The sequence below is a fragment of the Littorina saxatilis genome, linkage group LG15 (assembly GCF_037325665.1).
Source record: "Littorina saxatilis isolate snail1 linkage group LG15, US_GU_Lsax_2.0, whole genome shotgun sequence".
NCBI lineage: Eukaryota > Metazoa > Mollusca > Gastropoda > Littorinimorpha > Littorinidae > Littorina > Littorina saxatilis.
In genome coordinates this window covers 47451611-47469588 of record NC_090259.1, presented here as the reverse complement: position 1 = coordinate 47469588, position 17978 = coordinate 47451611, and the positions used below count along the sequence as shown (strand labels likewise).

The 17978-nt window shown below is 39.5% G+C and overlaps 2 protein-coding genes across 2 annotated transcripts in view; both read left to right on the top strand.

Moving 5' to 3' along the window:
* LOC138949527 (DNA (cytosine-5)-methyltransferase 1-like) overlaps nucleotides 1–17978 on the top strand; it is a 350084-nt gene that overhangs the window by 127827 nt on the left and 204279 nt on the right. The gene's annotated exons all lie outside the window — the stretch shown is intronic.
* LOC138948347 (multiple epidermal growth factor-like domains protein 10) overlaps nucleotides 1–17978 on the top strand; it is a gene marked incomplete at its 5' end in the record, with an annotated part of 269682 nt that overhangs the window by 85438 nt on the left and 166266 nt on the right. Inside the window, 3 exon segments of the mRNA XM_070319878.1 lie at nucleotides 4667–4750; nucleotides 6714–6794; nucleotides 17850–17930. Coding sequence (XP_070175979.1) covers nucleotides 4667–4750; nucleotides 6714–6794; nucleotides 17850–17930 — 246 coding nt within the window.

Genomic DNA, 17978 nt, shown 5'->3' with positions numbered 1-17978 from the left:
ACTTATATACCCGACATTTTTATTTCTTATTTTTAGCACAGGTGTAGGAAAAATCATGAACCAAAATGTTATTTATTTTCTAATTTAACATTTTTTTTACAAATATGACCATGGTCTTTTAAACATACAGTGACATTAAACATTGTTATGTTAAAAAAAAGAAAAAAGAAAAAAAGCTTTTGTGCACAAATCAGAAAATACATTGTACATTTTACCTACAGGCCAAACAGTGTCTGTTGGCGGCAAAGGGCCCAGCAAGTTGCTATTTTTAGATCGATTAAAAGTTGTCAAGAACAGGCGCTTACATTTGGATGTGTCCACTGATAGTAGGTTTGGTTGTGATCAATCAGAATGATGTAGGAATAAAAATGTATGACAGTTTGGTATGATGACATGTAATTCAAATATGCTGAAATGTAATATTATACATGATATAATATTATTATGGCTGTTGCCATGACCATGAACCCCAAGAAAGGTTTAATGTCATGTAAAATCAAAATACCAAAATCAAGCGCCTACTAATCTGGTCTATGGATGGACACGCAACTCGCTCAGCCAGCCAGCGCTGCGAGACTTACAGCGGCCAACTTCGCCGCGGCGCGCTCATTGGCTCAGCATTGAACTTGCGTGAAGGCCGATGCGCGTAGATTCCCAGAATGTTTACTTTCGGTTAGATTCTTCGACAGCATTCGCAGATGTGACTGCCGTTACAGAGGTGAGTAAAACTGACCATCGAAAGGAAAATAAGATTCATATTGGTAATACTAATAACATACTTGCACAAGCATGTATCTACCAAAACTGTATGGGAGCACATAGTTGGAAAGGCGTGGTGAAGCGATCAAATCGAATCGTCCGTCAGCACGCGGTGTTCTTCTGGAAAAGACCGAAACGACATGTGACGTCAGTCGTTCAGCCCGCGAGCGGTGGGATTGGGGGGGGGGGGGGGGGGTTCACATGGTTTGTTTGTTTCAGAACCACACCCATATACACACATTTCACATGTAAACCATTTGTCCGCCCCCTGTCGATATTTATCGACTAAGTTCCTTGTTTCAGTTATGTTTTTAATAACAACACGCACAGACATGCGAAGTTATGTTATTTTCCATTGATGTTTTTTAATATTATTTTTTGCTTCGTGTTTGTTTTTGGTAAGTTGTTACTATTGGCAATTTTCTTGTTCTTCTTTGTTTGGTTGGTTGTTTTCATATCTCAATTATGTACACAGGTTAATTGTGGTATCGTTCAGCTAGTCAATTTATTAATTTACCTTTATTTTGGCAGGATAATAGCTGTTTTTCTCAAGTTGACCCAACCTTCCCCACAGGGGTACCCAACCTGCCCCGTGGTGGGGCAGGTTGGGTATTTTTGGTGACCTTTTTATTTATCGTTTATCTCTCATGATTAGAACGATTTATTTTCGAATGTTGAATTATTGTATTGCAAAAGGATTAAAGTTTTCTTAAAAAGTTGTTTGAAATGTTTTCACTGGTTAATCTTTGAATGAGAGTGAAAAAGGATTTTTTTGACCCTACCTGCCCCACCCTCCCCTACACCATACACAACACTCCACTACAGGCACACAGTACATGTACACTAATAGACAGTACTACACTATAGGCACACAGTACACTCATACACAACACTACACTACAGACACACAGCACATTCATCCACAACTCATTCTTCCTTCCAAAATCAAGAATTCAATACATGTACCAGTTTACCATATCATTTCTGATCACATTTCATCAGACATTTCTATAGTTAAAATTAATAAAATTTAGTTTAGAGCCTCGCTAATTTAAGATTAATAAAATTTAAATTAAAAACTTGTGTGACCATGGTTATATTATTATTAATTATTATTATTATACTACATGATTTTTTGAAATTTTACAGAAAACGCAGTATTTTTACTCCAAAGATGATTATATTTGACACAGTAACATAAAACATATTTTTTTACTTTTAGGAGCAAATTCACACAAAAAAGCATATTTAGTGTGTGTACACGTGTAACGGATGACACAGGACCAAAAGCAATCAACATATTACATTATTAATATATTATGACATTTCTAGCACATGACATCACCAGCACAAAGGTTCAAAGCAACAGCTAATAATAAAATACACACACACACTTTGTGAGGTACTTCCTGTCAGCTCATGAATATTCATTATGCATAATACCCCATTATGATGGTGTAATACTTGCAAATTTTTTCAGAAGCTATTACATTAATATTGCTTTTATCCAGACCCACAGCATCTCATTTGTCAGTAAAAGAAACCATTTCAGACATTTAAGCCCAACTGTTCGAAATAAGTGGTAATTATCAAGTACCTCACAGTGGTAGTGATTTTAGGGCAGGGCAAAAGTACCCCACAGATGTAGGTAGACGAGTATGTGTGTGTGTGTGTGTGTGTGTGTGTGTGTAGAGCGGTTCAGACTAAACTACTGGACCGATCTTTATGAAATTTGACATGAGAGTTCCTGGGAATGATATCCCCGGACGTTTTTTTCTTTTTTTCGATAAATACCTTTGATGACGTCATATCCGGCTTTTTGTAAAAGTTGAAGCGGCACTGTCACACCCTCATTTTTCAATCAAATTGATTGAAATTTTGGCCAAGCAATCTTCGACGAAGGCCGGTGTTCGGTATTGCATTTCAGCTTGGTGGCTTAAAAATTATCAATGACTTTGGTCATTAAAAATCTGAAAATTGTAAAAAAAACAAACATTTTTATAAAACGATCCAAATTTACGGTCCACTTATTCTTTATCATGTTCTGATTCCAAAAACATATAAATATGTTATATTTAGATTAAAAACAAGCTCTGAAAATTAAAAATATAAAAATTATTATTAAAATTACATTTCCGAAATCGTTTTAAAAACTATTTCATCTTATTCCTTGTCGGTTCCTGATTCCAAAAACATATAGATATGATATGTTTGGATTAAAAACACGCTCAGAAAGTTAAAACGAAGAGAGGTACGGTAAAGCGTGCTATGAAGCACAGCGCAACCGAGCCAAACAGGCTCGTCACTTTCACTGCCTTTTGCACTAGCGGCGGACTACGTTCAGTTTCATTCTGTGAGTTCCACAGCTTTACTAAATGTAGTAATTTCGCCTTACGCGACTTGTTTTTTTGATGACGTCATATTCTGCTTTTTGTGAAAGTTGAGGCGGCACTGTCACGCTCTCATTTTTCAACCAATTTTGTTGAAATTTTGGTCAAGCAATCTTTGACGAAGCCCGGACTTTGGATTACATTTCAGCATGGAGGCTTAAACATTAATGTATGAATTTGATCATTAAAGTTGTCATTAAAATCGATTTTTGCACACAGATTTAAAATTAATTGCATCGTATTCTTTATCAAATTTTGAATCTAAAAATATAATATGTTTAAAATGTGATCACAATGAACGAAAATAGGTTAATTAGTACTATGATTAAATTTTGGAAATCGACCCAAAAATGATTCCATCTTATTCTTTATAATTTCCTGATTCCAAAAACACATAGATATAATATGTTGTATTCGAAACAAGCTCTGAAAGTTAAAAAGAATACAGAAAAGCGCACTTTCCTACTTAGCTCAATACGCTACCGCGCTATACTGGCTCATCAATTTCACTTCGTTTTGCACGTAAAAAGTAAGCTATATCCTTCTGGCGGGGATTGACGAAACTGTTTTGCTGTGGTGAAAAAAATGCAGTGCGTTCAGTTTTATTCCGTGAGTTGGACAGTTTGACAAAATGTAGTAATTTCGCCCTACGCGATTTGTAACAGGCTCATGCTTGATATCTTTTTATCTCGACATGTCTGTTATCATTTGCTAACAGTCAGCATATTAGAAATAACTCATAATAGCTGAGTTTGGTCATTACAAAACTTAAAATTGTAATTGAAAAATTTGTAATAAAAAGCGATTTAAAAATAATATATCCTATTCTTTAACATGTGCTGATTCTAAAAACATATAAACATGTTATATTTGGATTAAGAACAAGCTCCAAAAATTAAAAATAAGAACATTCTAATAAAATTGAAATTTAAGTATTTAATTCAAAAATGATAACGCGACAGAGCGACATAAAATGACACAGCTATTAGGTATATATTCGTGAAAACAATGCGGTGAGGTCAATTTCACTCTGTGAGTTTGAAAGGTTGACTAAATGTAGTAATATTGCTTTACCTGACTTGTTTAAATATTAAACTGCGAGCGAAAGCGAGCTTTTCAATATTTGAAAAAGCACCTCGTGTAAATCTGGTACGACACAGTAATTCATATAGCATTCTGTTTATCTTACATAAGGTACTTACGTGTGTTTTACTCTAAACGTCCCACTGTCGAGGCGTCCAAATTGAAGACGCTTCGTTTGTAACCTCGATCTCTTCCAAAGCTTCGTGCACTATTTGACTTCAAAGCAAAGAAACGTCACTCTGGAAAGTGTAGCGTGACCAATTTTAGGATATGTTTTTTCCCCTACCTAATGCCTGTAAATCAACGTCTTCTGTGTTAATATTTTAATTTCAGGCCGACAGATTGAGTAAATGTTTTGATATTGCGTCACGCTACTTGTTTCTGTGTGTTTTGTAAAGCATTGGTTTAATATTAAATGACATGATGTCTACCAGTACTTGAGGCAGGAGAAAGCTGCACAACTCCGAACGAGATGAAATCGTGTCGTCTGGACCACATATGTGTCAATAACACATGCAGTGAGTACAGCTCACACACACACACACACACACACACACACACACACACACACACACACACACACACACACACACACTTTCCACTTGACTTCCTGCTCGTTTTATTTTCATGTGTTATAATTTTTCTCTGTAAACATTTCAGAATGAGACTCTCTCTCTCTCTCTCTCTCTCTCTCTCTCTCTCTCTCTCTCTCTCTCTCTCTCTCTCTCTCTCTCTCTCTCTCTCTCTCTCTCTCTCTCTCTCTCTCTCGAAAAATTACGAATGCGTACAAATGTACTCTTTTGATCTTTTAAACCGATCCGGTTTTTTGCAAGTTTTATGACCCCTTAAAAACGCATTTTGATTCGAACCACTGCTTAGGTTTGCATCCTTGCAGATACTGCAGATACTGCGGAATATTTTCTCATCTTAAAACCTTAACCGGGTGAATGTTCTTTTCCACTCCGCCTGGAAGTGTCGAACTCTCTTAGTCGGTGACAGTTTGCCTTTTCCGTCCATTGTTTTGCTGGATCTGTGTTTCTGTGTTCGTTCACCGTTAAAGTCGCCCGGCATGGCTTTTCCCGAGCAACCAGTGCTTTTTGACTCACATGCGAAGCAAAAGTGAGTCTATGTACTCACCCGAGTCGTCCGTCCGTCCGTCCGTCCGTCCGTCCGTCCGTCCGTCCGGAAAACTTTAACGTTGGATATTTCTTGGACACTATTCAGTCTATCAGTACCAAATTTGGCAAGATGGTGTATGATGACAAGGCCCCAAAAAACATACATAGCATCTTGACCTTGCTTCAAGGTCAAGGTCGCAGGGGCCATAAATGTTGTCTAAAAAACAGCTATTTTTCACATTTTTCCCATTTTCTCTGAAGTTTTTGAGATTGAATACCTCACCTATATATGATATATAGGGCAAAGCAAGCCCCATCTTTTGATACCAGTTTGGTTTACCTTGCTTCAAGGTCAAGGTCACAGGAGCTCTTCAAAGTTGGATTGTATACATATTTTGAAGTGACCTTGACCCTGAACTATGGAAGATAACTGTTTCAAACTTAAAAATTATGTGGGGCACATGTTATGCTTTCATCATGAGACACATTTGGTCACATATGATCAAGGTCAAGGTCACTTTGACCCTTATGAAATGTGACCAAAATAAGGTAGTGAACCACTAAAAGTGACCATATCTCATGGTAGAAAGAGCCAATAAGCACCATTGTACTTCCTATGTCTTGAATTAACAGCTTTGTGTTGCATGACCTTGGATGACCTTGACCTTGGGTCAAGGTCACATGTATTTTGGTAGGAAAAATGTGTAAAGCAGTTCTTAGTGTATGATGTCATTGCTAGGTTTAGTTATTTGACCTTGACCCTGAAGGTCAAGGTCATGTAAAGGTCAAGGTCAAGCATGCGAGTCGTATGGGCTTTGCCCTTCTTGTTAGTAAATAACCGTTGCTGGGCACAGCTACTTTTGCATCGCTTTTAACCACCTTTCCGATATTCTTCGCGCGTGAAATTTACATTGGTGCTTGCACGAGATGTATACTGTCTGAAAATCGTACCAAACGCACGCAGTGGCTGAAGATTGCAGTCTGAGCATAGCATCTGAGCATAGCATCTACACGATAAAGGAAATGTAGTGCGTCCAACGGACCCGCTCTTTAAAATTCAGTGCGTCCCGAGACCCCCTTCATTCATTTCTAGTACTTGTTTTTGGATTCTAATGCGTGTAGGACGCAGGGCCGAGCACTTGGGGGAGCCCTGACTGTGCAGTGTATTGTAGTCATATTGATTCTACTTGGGGGAGCCCTGACTGTGCAGTGTATTGTAGTCATATTGATTCTACTTGGGGGAGCCCTGACTGTGCAGTGTATTGTAGTCATATTGATTCTACTTGGGGGAGCCCTGACTGTGCAGTGTATTGTAGTCATATTGATTCTATTTTGGTCCTGCATTGTGTTTGTATTGATTCAGAAATTAACGTCGGAAGTGACTGTTCCGGGTCGAAGCAAATCCACTGCATATCTGGATCGAAGTGTGACGGCGGCGTGTGCAGTGAGTCTTCTCCCTTGATTTCTTGTATTTCTATTTTTCCCCTTTGGTTGTTCATATTTTCTCTCTTTCTTTGATGTCTTTCCTTGTGTTCATATCTTCTCTCTTTCTCTGGTGTCTTTCCTTGTATTCATATCTTCTCTCTTTCTTTGGTGTCTTTCCTTGTGTTCATATCTTCTCTCTTTCTTTGATGTCTTTCCTTGTATTCATATCTTCTCTCTTTCTCTGGTGTCTTTCCTTGTGTTATATCTTCTCTCTTTCTTTGATGTCATTCCTTGTGTTCATATCTTCTCTCTTTCTTTGATGTCATTCCTTGTGTTCATATCTTCTCTCTTTCTTTGATGTCATTCCTTGTGTTCATATCTTCTCTCTTTCTTTGATGTCATTCCTTGTGTTCATATCTTCTCTCTTTCTTTTATGTCTTTCCTTGTGTTCATATCTTCTCTCTTTCTTTTATGTCTTTCCTTGTGTTCATATCTTCTCTCTTTCTTTTATGTCTTTCCTTGTGTTCATATCTTCTCTCTTTCTTTTATGTCTTTCCTTGTGTTCATATCTTCTCTCTCTCTCTTTCTTTGACCTCTTTACTTGTAATGATATCTTCTCTCTTTCTTTGACGAATTTTAATGTTTTCATATCTGCTCTTCCTTTGGCCTGTTTGCTTGTTTTCACATCTTCTCTCTTTCTTTGGCCTATTTTCTTGTTTTTCTAACGCTTGGAAGTTTGGAATGAAGGACAGCCCGCATGCGCAGTGTTGCTTTTCTGTCTCTTTCTTTGGTGTCTTTCCTTGTGTTCATATCTTTTCTCTTTCTTTGATGTCATTCCTTGTGTTTATATCTTTTCTCTTTCTTTGATGTCATTCCTTGTGTTCATATCTTTTCTCTTTCTTTGATGTCATTCCTTGTGTTCATATCTTTTCTCTTTCTTTGATGTCATTCCTTGTGTTCATATCTTTTCTCTTTCTTTGATGTCATTCCTTGTGTTCATATCTTTTCTCTTTCTTTGATGTCATTCCTTGTGTTCATATCTTTTCTCTTTCTTTGATGTCATTCCTTGTGTTCTTAAATCATAAAATAATTCTTTTTTCATCAAGACAAGATTAGTACAACTCGAAGTTTTGAAAGTTTAAAAAAAAGATAGCCCGGAAGTGTGTCCCGCAAAACGTGGTTCTCGTAGCAGACGAATGATCTGCATGTCGCCAGTTTCTTTGAACGGTCAACCGCCACCGCTCAGTTTGTGTGACTTGCAGCCGTTTGTTGCGATTTAGATTCAGAGGTAGACAATAACGTGCTATTGCAGATACAGCCAGTCGCATTGAAATCACAAACTGACTACTAAAATGTGGGAAAAAAAGGAAAGTTAAATGGATCACACGGGTTTACGATGGCTCAGGGGTTAGATAAACCACGAAAACAGGTGTGTGGTTAACGCGAGCTAAATCAGCCATTCAAACGAACTGTGTCATTGAATGCTATTAAATGTTATTGCAAGTGAACGTGTTCGATAAGGTTAGAACTGCTTTTTTCATGAGAAAATTTAAATCGTTATTTAAACCATTCGAGACGGACTGGGGCTTTAATATGCAAGCGGTTTTCATCGTCTACTATCCTGTGTCAGGAGTCCAACATTAATTTACATTTTAGTCCTGATAGTACACATTCGCCAAAGCAGATTAAAGTAAAACCAGTAATCTAGCTAAAGCATGCACATTCTGTTCCGTACCTTACAAAAGCGCATGTAAACAAACGCCCTTTCCACTGGAGAGTATACAGAGGGCCCCAAAGGGGGTGGGGGGGGGGGGGGGGTATCATCACGATCACGAAAAGGGAATTTTAGCTTTCACGATCACAGTTACCTTGATTTTTGTTTTCACGATCACGAACACCTTGACGAATAGAGGATCATAGAGTGATACAGCTGTGAAAAATGTACGTTGAAAATAAAATGCTTTGCAATAATGCCCATCACGATCACGAAAACAAATGACGATCACGATCACGAGACTTGATTTTTTTGTCATCACGGATCATGGGCAAAGTCCCATCACGATCACAGAAATGGAAATTTCGGCAATCACGGTCACAGAAAGGTCAAAAAACGTCAATCACGATCACGATTTTAAACCCCTTGGGGCCCTCTATACACGGTCTCAAATAACTACCAAACACTCTATTTAGATCTAAAACAATAGATCTCCTGAGAAAACTAAAATGTGGTTAAGCGTCGTCAAATTTCAAGGTCAAAACAGGGTTATGATCCGGTCATACACATTTAAGTTTAGCGTTTGAGTCGTATTAAGCGTTTGCCTTTCTTGTTAGATCTGTTCACTATAACGGATGATGTTCCTAGGTTGGAATAATTACAATGCCTTCGGAAGCAATTTTCTTCAACAAAACCGAAAGTGATGCATCAAAATGATGCATCAAAATGATGCATCAAAATGATGCATCATTTTCGTATCGGATGCATCATTTTCGTATCGGATGCATCAGTTTTTGAAAAGGATGCATCCTTTTGTGAAAATGATGCATCAAATCTTGGTTTTGGATGCATCAATTTGATGCATCAGTTAATACGATCCGCGTTCCGTAGAAAATCGCTTCACATCAATCGCCTGGCAAGGTCAAAACAATGCACACACTAAATAATGCGAAAAGATGTTCTACTAAGTATAGATTTATCTTTTGAGATCACTGATAAAGAAAGAACGATTTCCCAAAACGCCTGTGTTAAAAAGGAAACATTGTGTTCAGAATCAACACTATCAAAGACGTATTGTTGGCTTTTGTAAGTTGCTCATTTGAATATATAATGACAAAAGGTTGATTGTTTGACACGCGAAATTGCATCCATCTCATAAAAATACATTTCCTTTGCGAATCTTTGGAACTTGGGCGATAATTTCTAGTGTTTCAACTTGCCGCGAAGTCAAAAGCCTTTTTTCTCTCTATTATGACTTGATTCAGCCTTCGGCGGCGCAACCGTTGGAAAAAATGAAAACACTTTGTTGAGAATCAATCATATTCACAACATTTTCATAATAATCATAAGTCGTTCTGTGGAATACATACTAACAAATGATTGATCTGATGGTACGCAAAAGTTCATTAAAATGCGTCTAATAAGTTTTCCTTGGGAGATCTCAGAACTTACGCAATTCGGCCTTCGGAAGTACAACAGTTGAAAAATCACTTCACTTCAATCGATTGGCCCGGTCAAAGTAATGCACACATTGATGAGAAAATATATTCTACTGATAGATTGGACTTTTTAAATTATTGACAGAAAAGAACGATTTCCAGAAACATCTGTGTCAAAAATAAAGCACTGTGTTCAGAACTGACCCTTTTTCAAGACGTTAATATAATTTTGATAAGTCGCTCTTCCACATACATCATAACAAAGGGTTAATCTTATGCCACACTAAATGTCAGTATTGTACTTTAAATAGTTTTCCTTCGCGCGCTCTTGGAACTTGGGTGACGATTTTGAGTGTTCCGCTTGCCGCGACGTCTAATAGCTTTTTCCCTGAACACCGCGTCTGCGGCTAAGTCCGAAGCGGAAGATCGCGTTTTAGGGCAAGTTCGGGACTTGTTTTACTCATGAAACAAAAACAGGACGTTCACAGGCCAACAATCATTCAATAGAACAACAACTGGAGAAACCCTTGCAAGTTGTTTGACTTTTTCGAAATATTTATTAAGCCTTTTAAATCTTCAGAGAAAAGTAAAAGAAATTAATGGCTGTGGCCGCCATTTTGGATTTTCAATGTGGGCCTCCCTAAATGTGTCCAAGTTGTGGTATGTGTCCAAGATGTGGTATGTGTCCAAGTTGTGGTATGTGTCCAAGATGTGGTATGTGTCCAAGTTGTGGTATGTTGAGGGCACCTAGGATGTTCTCAATCGGTGAGTGTTTAAATGAAAGGGTGTTTGTACTGTGTGTAAAAGCCTGACCGTATCTGTGATGGTTTACGGGAGGCTTACTGTGCCTTTAACCAGGCATATGCATGCCGAAGGAAATTGTTTTCTCACCTTCCCTCACAGGGTTTAGTTTATTTGGGAATCGTTTTGGGCCATAATCCGACGAACTTCGTGGCTGAAGCGAGGCGTTTTCGCGTTCCGATCTGGCGGCCATTGTATCGCGAACGTCCGCGAGAGTACGGAAGTGGTGATTTCTGGGTAAAATGCCGATGACGTCACAAACAGTCAAGCAACTTTAGCTGCTGAACCTTACAGTTTTGAGCCTGGGGGTTAAAGAAAAGGGTCCGCGCGCCCCGTGAATTGTAACATGTTTTACAAATCAGGTTAATGCTCCCGATATTTTCTTGTCATCTCCAAAGTCAAGGCACAAAAACAAAATCCCTTGACTTTTTGGGTAGCGCGACTGTTTATGTTTAGATTTTTTTTTTCATTACTAGATTGTCCCGTCGCTGGGAAATTCGGGTCACTTCCTCCCAGTGGAAAGCCAGCAGCAACAAAGTTGCGCTACCCCAAAGTCAATGAATATATTATCATTTCTTTATTGTCTCATCACATTCCACAACTTGGACACATACCACAACTTCAACACATTACCACGTCTTGGACACATACCACATCTTGGACACATACCACAACTTGGACACATACCACATCTTGGACACATACCACAACTTGGACACATACCACAACTTTTGAGTGATATTTGTAAATGTGTATTATTATAATATCATCTTTGTATTTATATTATTGAAATTGTTATATCTCGATGTACAGCGAGCGCTAAGAGCATAGTTAAATTTGTGAAGCGGCGCTATATAAGCTATCTTTATTATTATTATTATTATTACTATTATTATGTGTCCAAGATGTGGTATGTGTCCAAGTTGCGGTATGTATTCAAGTTGTGGTAGGTGTCCAAGATGTGGTAATGTGTCTAAGTTGTGGTATGCGTCTAAGATGTAGTCTGTGTCCAAGTTGTGGTATGTGTCCAAGTTGTGGTATGTGTCCAAGATGTGGTAATGTGACAAAGTTATGGTATGTGTCCAATATGTGGTATGTGTCTAAGTTGTGGTATGTGTCCAAGATGTGGTATGTGTCCAAGACGTGGTAATGTGTTGAAGTTGTGGTATGTGTCCAAGTTGTGGAATGTGATGAGATAATAAAGAAATGATAATATATTCATTGACTTTGGGGTAGCGCGACTCTGCTGTTGCTAGCTTTCCACTCGGAGGAAGCGACCCAAAATTCCCAGCGATAGGACAATAAAGAAAAGAAAAAATTTCCCATAGATCCCTTGACTTTGGGGTAGCGCAACTTTGTTGCTGCTGGCTTTCCACTGGGAGGAAGTGACCCGAATTTCCCAGCGACGGGACAATCTAGTAATGAAAAAAAAAATCTAAACATAAACAGTCGCGCTACCCAAAAAGTCAAGGGATTTTGTTTTTGTGCCTTGACTTTGGAGATGACAAGAAAATATCGGGAGCATTAACCTGATTTGTAAAACATGTTACAATTCACGGGGCGCGCGGACCCTTTTCAGTGATGTTCCTAGGACTGGAGGGCAACAGGACAAAATGTCCTGAATCAAAAAACGAATAGGACATCATGTCCTGACTACAAAAAAACAATAGGACATTCAGATCAAGCGAACCAATCATGGCACCTAACCTTTTTAGATGACTGAGAATATATGAATAAAGGCAAATAAAAACTGAACAGTTCCAAATTTATTTTAATATTTTAAATGCAACAGTGTTCAGTCGGGTTACTTTCACACACACAGACACATGCTTCAGAATGCCATAAGTGATCTTTCACACACACTGACACACACACACACACACACACAGCTGAGCCAAGGGAACATAGAAAACCAGCTCTGCACAAACTTTCTGGTCGCCTCTACTTTCGTTTCTTGCGTCTCTTCCTGCGTCTCTTCCTGAGGTTGTAGATCTGGCTCACCTTCTGAGGCCTCAGTCTCTGACGGGGCCGAAGGCCCTGCAACTTGACTGTCCGTGTCGTCTTTTTTTCTAACAAAGCCACTCAAAAGTGTCTGCCCTTTTCCCACGCAAACCTTTTTCTTCGGCGGCATCTTTGCAGAAATGTGGCGGCGGAAGTAAAATGTCGCTGTCAAAAGTAGCGAGAGTTGTGGCTCTTGTAATATTGTTCGGTCGAGAGTTGCGTCCCTTGTGTTATTGTTCGACCGAGAGTGAAAATTGAAGTTCAAGTAGGCCCCGATTCGAACTCGTTTTAACGGGGTTTGATACTTCAGTTTGTACAAATTCTTCTTGCAGTGACCGCTCTAGACGTAATACTATCGGACAATGACCGCTGACTTCGCGATCGGATCGGACATTTGACGGGACTGAGGTGTTTGCAATCGGTCATTTTACAACCTAAATCGGTCTATGACCGATGACCGACGCATCGGAACATCACTGCTTTTCTTTAACCCCCAGGCTCAAAACTGTAAGGTTCAGCAGCTAAAGTTGCTTGACTGTTTGTGACGTCATCGGCATTTTACCCAGAAATCACCACTTCCGTACTCTCGCGGACGTTCGCGATACAATGGCCGCCAGATCGGAACGCGAAAACGCCTCGCTTCAGCCACGAAGTTCGTCGGATTATGGCCCAAAACGATTCCCAAATAAACTAAACCCTGTGAGGGAAGGTGAGAAAACAATTTCCTTCGGCATGCATATGCCTGGTTAAAGGCACAGTAAGCCTCCCGTAAACCATCACAGATACGGTCAGGCTTTTACACACAGTACAAACACCCTTTCATTTAAACACTCACCGATTGAGAACATCCTAGGTGCCCTCCGTAAAGAGCGAACAATTTTCAAAGAATTTATTTTTGCGTGGTTTATCTTACCCCTGAGCCATCGTGAACCCGTGTGATCCAGTTTCCCTTTTTCACCATGTAGTCGTCAGTTAGTCATTTGAATGCGACTCGATGTGAGCGTATCTACAATTGCACGTTTTTATGCATGAAACAAACGGCTGTGGTTCACAAGAACTCTAGTGACGGCTTTTGACTGTTGAGAGGAATGGCGATATGTACTGATAAACCGTCGTCTGCTACGACCCTTGCGTGACCCTGCTTCCGGGCTTTTCTGAATGAGACCCGAAGGGAAGTAACTCCTTTTTGACAATCTGCAAAATTAATTCTTTAAAAATTGCTCGCTCTTTACGTAGGGCACCTAGGATGTTCCCGTTTGGTGAGCGTTCAAATGGAAGGGTGTTTGTACTGTGTGTACTATAAAAGCCTGACAGTAGTTTACGGGAGGCTTACTGTCCGGGCGTGATTTCCGGTATTGAATATTCATAACAGCCAGCACCAAAACGAGGCGCCAGTATTGTTAAAGGCTAATTCCACGAAAATAAATTCTTTGAAAATTTCTCACGCTCGACAGAAAGCAGCCAGTATGTTCCCGTTCGGTGAGCGTTCAAATGGAAGTATGCTTGTACTGTATGTAGACGCTCGGGGAGCTCTGTGATGGTTTACGGGAGGCTTACTGTGCCTTTAACCTAAGTCACGCCAAAACGCAAATGAACGCGTTTTTGACACCCAAAAAAGCCTGTTGGGGTCCTTTAAGACCTACAAAACCCTGAGAAAAATCAGGTCTTATGATGGGGGTAAACTTACAGAGTTTATGAACAGAATATCTCAGAAAACAGGGTCTTGACAATGTCTTATCGGGGGCTGGGGGTCTTAAAAGGAAGGGCCATTTCTAGATTTCTAAGGGGTAAGGTGGTTAAGGGAGAGGCAGGCCGGGATAACGAAGGCGAGTCGCGTGCAAGCATTTGCCTTTCTTGTCTTATTGTTATTATCATTATTATTATTATTTAAGTTATTGAGAATTCACAGTGCGCTAACAGATTTATAGAGCACATCGACAAAATTAGAATAATTTTCAAGATTTGCTCTATAAATCTCTTAGCGCACTGTGATTGTTTCAATAACGACATTGTCAGCAACTGTAAGAGATTAAAACGTTTGACAAGGCACATTTTTGTGCGGGCGTTTGGATAAGGTTGTGGCGTCCCTGATGTCAAAGTGACACGACGATTCGCTCATAGCGCATAGTGCTTTTAGTTATGCGTTATAGAAATCTCTTTAATAAAAAACATTTGCAAAAAATAAAGTTGGCTTATTTCTTGTAATGCATCTGCATTCGTCTGGGAGGTTGGTGCTATGATTGCATTGTAAGAATATTTTGAAGCCTTTGCGTTTTCTATTTACATCGTTGTTGTCCTAAAATATGCGAAACACGTTTATTTCAGTACGCTGTCGTCATGATTTAGCTCAAAATCTGTCATAAATACACTTCTGCTTTTAGCCAAGGGGAATGTTAAAGTCAAACATTATTGTTTGGTTATGCGGAGACACTAAGCTACATGTCACTAACCGGAGTATGAGAAGAATCTTTTCAAATTGAAAGAAGGGGCTCAGGCACATGAATACGAAAATCGAGAAAATTAATTATTGAACGAAGCGCAAAGCGCTGAGTTCACTAATTATTTTTCAAGATTTGCTCTATAAATCTCTTAGCGCACTGTGATTGTTTCAATAACGATATTGTCAGTAACGACAATAGATTAGAACGTTTGAAAAGGCACAATTTTCTGCCAGCGTTTGGATACATTGTGGACAGGACGAGTTAGATCTACTTTTGCGTGTGTGTCGGCTTTGCACATGTCGGGGGTATTGACGGTTTCATCGCCGACCATGCATTTTACAATTTTATTACCCTCTGTACCGTTTTATAGATTAGCAACTAATAGTATGAGTTACAGTTGTGCGAAATGTACCCGTTAGCATACAGTTTCACTTAAGTATTAATTATTGATATAAAACAAACACCATGTACCAAAATTTGCTACGCTCCCACAGAAATGAACGACCCCCAAGCAACTGAGTGGCGTCCCCTGATGTTAAACGACTCAAAGCGACACGTTGATCCCTCATTTGCAAAAAAATAAAGTTGGCATGTTATTTCTCGCAATGTACCTGCATTCATCTGGGAGGTTGGTGCTATGATTACATGGTAAGAATGTTTTGAAGCCTTCGCGTGTTCTGTTTACATCGTAGTCGTCTTGAAATATGCGAAAAGCGTTCATTTCAGTCCTGAACTGATGGTGTCGTCTGCTACATTTTCGAGTGAGACAGTCTATCAAATCAGTCGACTTCCAAATGCAGCTTTGTCCAGCTCGAAATCTGTCAGAAAAAAAACACTTTTGTTTTTAGCCGCGGGACATGTTAAGGTCAAGCATCATTGTTTGGTAATATTGAGACGATAAGCTGCATGCCACTAACACAGCGGCTGAGAAGAATGTTCGGAAGTCGAAAGAAGAGGGGCGCATGAAGTCACTCAGAAAAAAACCACTTCTGCTTTTAGCCACGGGAAATTTAGGGTCAAGCATCATTTGGTAATGTGGAGATGATAAGATACATGTCACTAACACGGAGGATGAGAAGATTCTTCTCAAATTAAAAGAAGGGGCACAGCCTCGCTTTGGAAAAGGGTGGAAGAATACACTCTCTGGAAAAGTTAGCGCACTCCAAGAGTGCGCTAACAGTTTTAAGCGCATTGCCATTAACCAATCAACTGTTTCACATCAGTCATGTGACACCAGTACTTACTGACAATTATTATTATTATTATCATTATTATTATTTAAGTTATTGAGACATCCCAGTGCACAAAGGGATTTATAGAGCAAATCGAGAAAATTCATTATTGAACGAAGCGCATAGCGCTGAGTTCAATAATTATTTTCGAGATTTGCTCTATAAATCCCTTAGTGCACTGGGATTGTTTCAATAACGATATTGTCAGTACCGCCAGAGAAAAAAGAAGATTCAAAACGCACATTTTGCAACGCGCATTTGGATAGGCGTAACTGTGTGGTCAGGTTTGTGTCACTGGATCTACTTTTGTGTGGGCTGTCTCAAGCGTGTCGTGCTTTCGTCACACGCAAACTCTTGTTTTAATTTCTGTTGGTAAATTCCAGTGTAGCGTTAAGCTAAAAAGTGATGATCTTTCATAGAGACCTCATTTAAACTCGGAGAAAGGACTGTGCTCATAGTTATTTGCGATTCGAAACCTTCATCGAGCTTCGACAGATTGACTGTGCAGAGTTTTGCCCCTTGCCACGGTCGACGGAAAGTACATTTTCAAAATAAATGTGGCATGTTTCTCGTGTTGTATCTTCACTCATCGGGGAGTCTGGTACTAAATATGAACGGTAAGAATGCTCTGAACCCTACACGTATTATATCCCCATCGTTTTTTCGTTCACATTTGCCCAACAAGTTAATTTGCTGAGCGGGGTTAAATGTCGTCTGCTACTGCTAGGCTACCTGGGCAATCGAACCACTGCAGTCTGCACTGAGTCTGCACGCATGACGCAGGCTGTTAATAAGTCTTATATATGGTAAGAACGTTCTGAACCTTACACGTTTTCGATTACGATTGTTCTTGCCTTGAAATAATAATTCGGAAACCATTCATTTACTGAACTGATGTAGTCGTATTTCTGTGTAGTCTGCTACAGAGTCGATCGAGTCAGTCTTCCAAACTGGTCTAGCTGGTACGTTATCGGAATAACACTTGTGTTTTCTGTTAGCCGCTGGGAATTGTATACTAACTCATCATTTGGTAATGTGGATGATAAGCTACATGCCACTAACACGGCATATGAGAAGAATCTATGCAAGTCGGCGAAAATTAGATGAAACACAGCGGCTTCTATTTTTAGATCACTGGCACTGGCACAGGCACATGCAATCTGTCAGAAAAAAAACCACTTCTGCTTTAATTGAGAAGCAGGGAATTTATGGTCATTTGGTATTGTGGAGAATATAAGCTACATGTCATTAATTAATTCTGAGGATGAGAGCACAGTCTCGCTTAGGCAAAGGGCGGAAGAATACGCTCTGTGGAAAAGTTAGCGCACTCCAAGAGTGCGCTAACAGTTTTAGCGCATCGCCATTAGCCAATCAACTGGTTCACATCAGTCATGTGACACCAGTACTTACTGACAATTGTTATTATTGTGGTGATGTCTTTCACAGAAATTGAGATTGATCATCCCTGTACCGGCAAGGAGTTGTGTCGCCATGGGGCCGCGTGTGACCCAAAACAGGCCAAATGCAGTAAGTAGCAATTGCTCAGGCAGCGATGAAGATGTTGCTGTCACACTA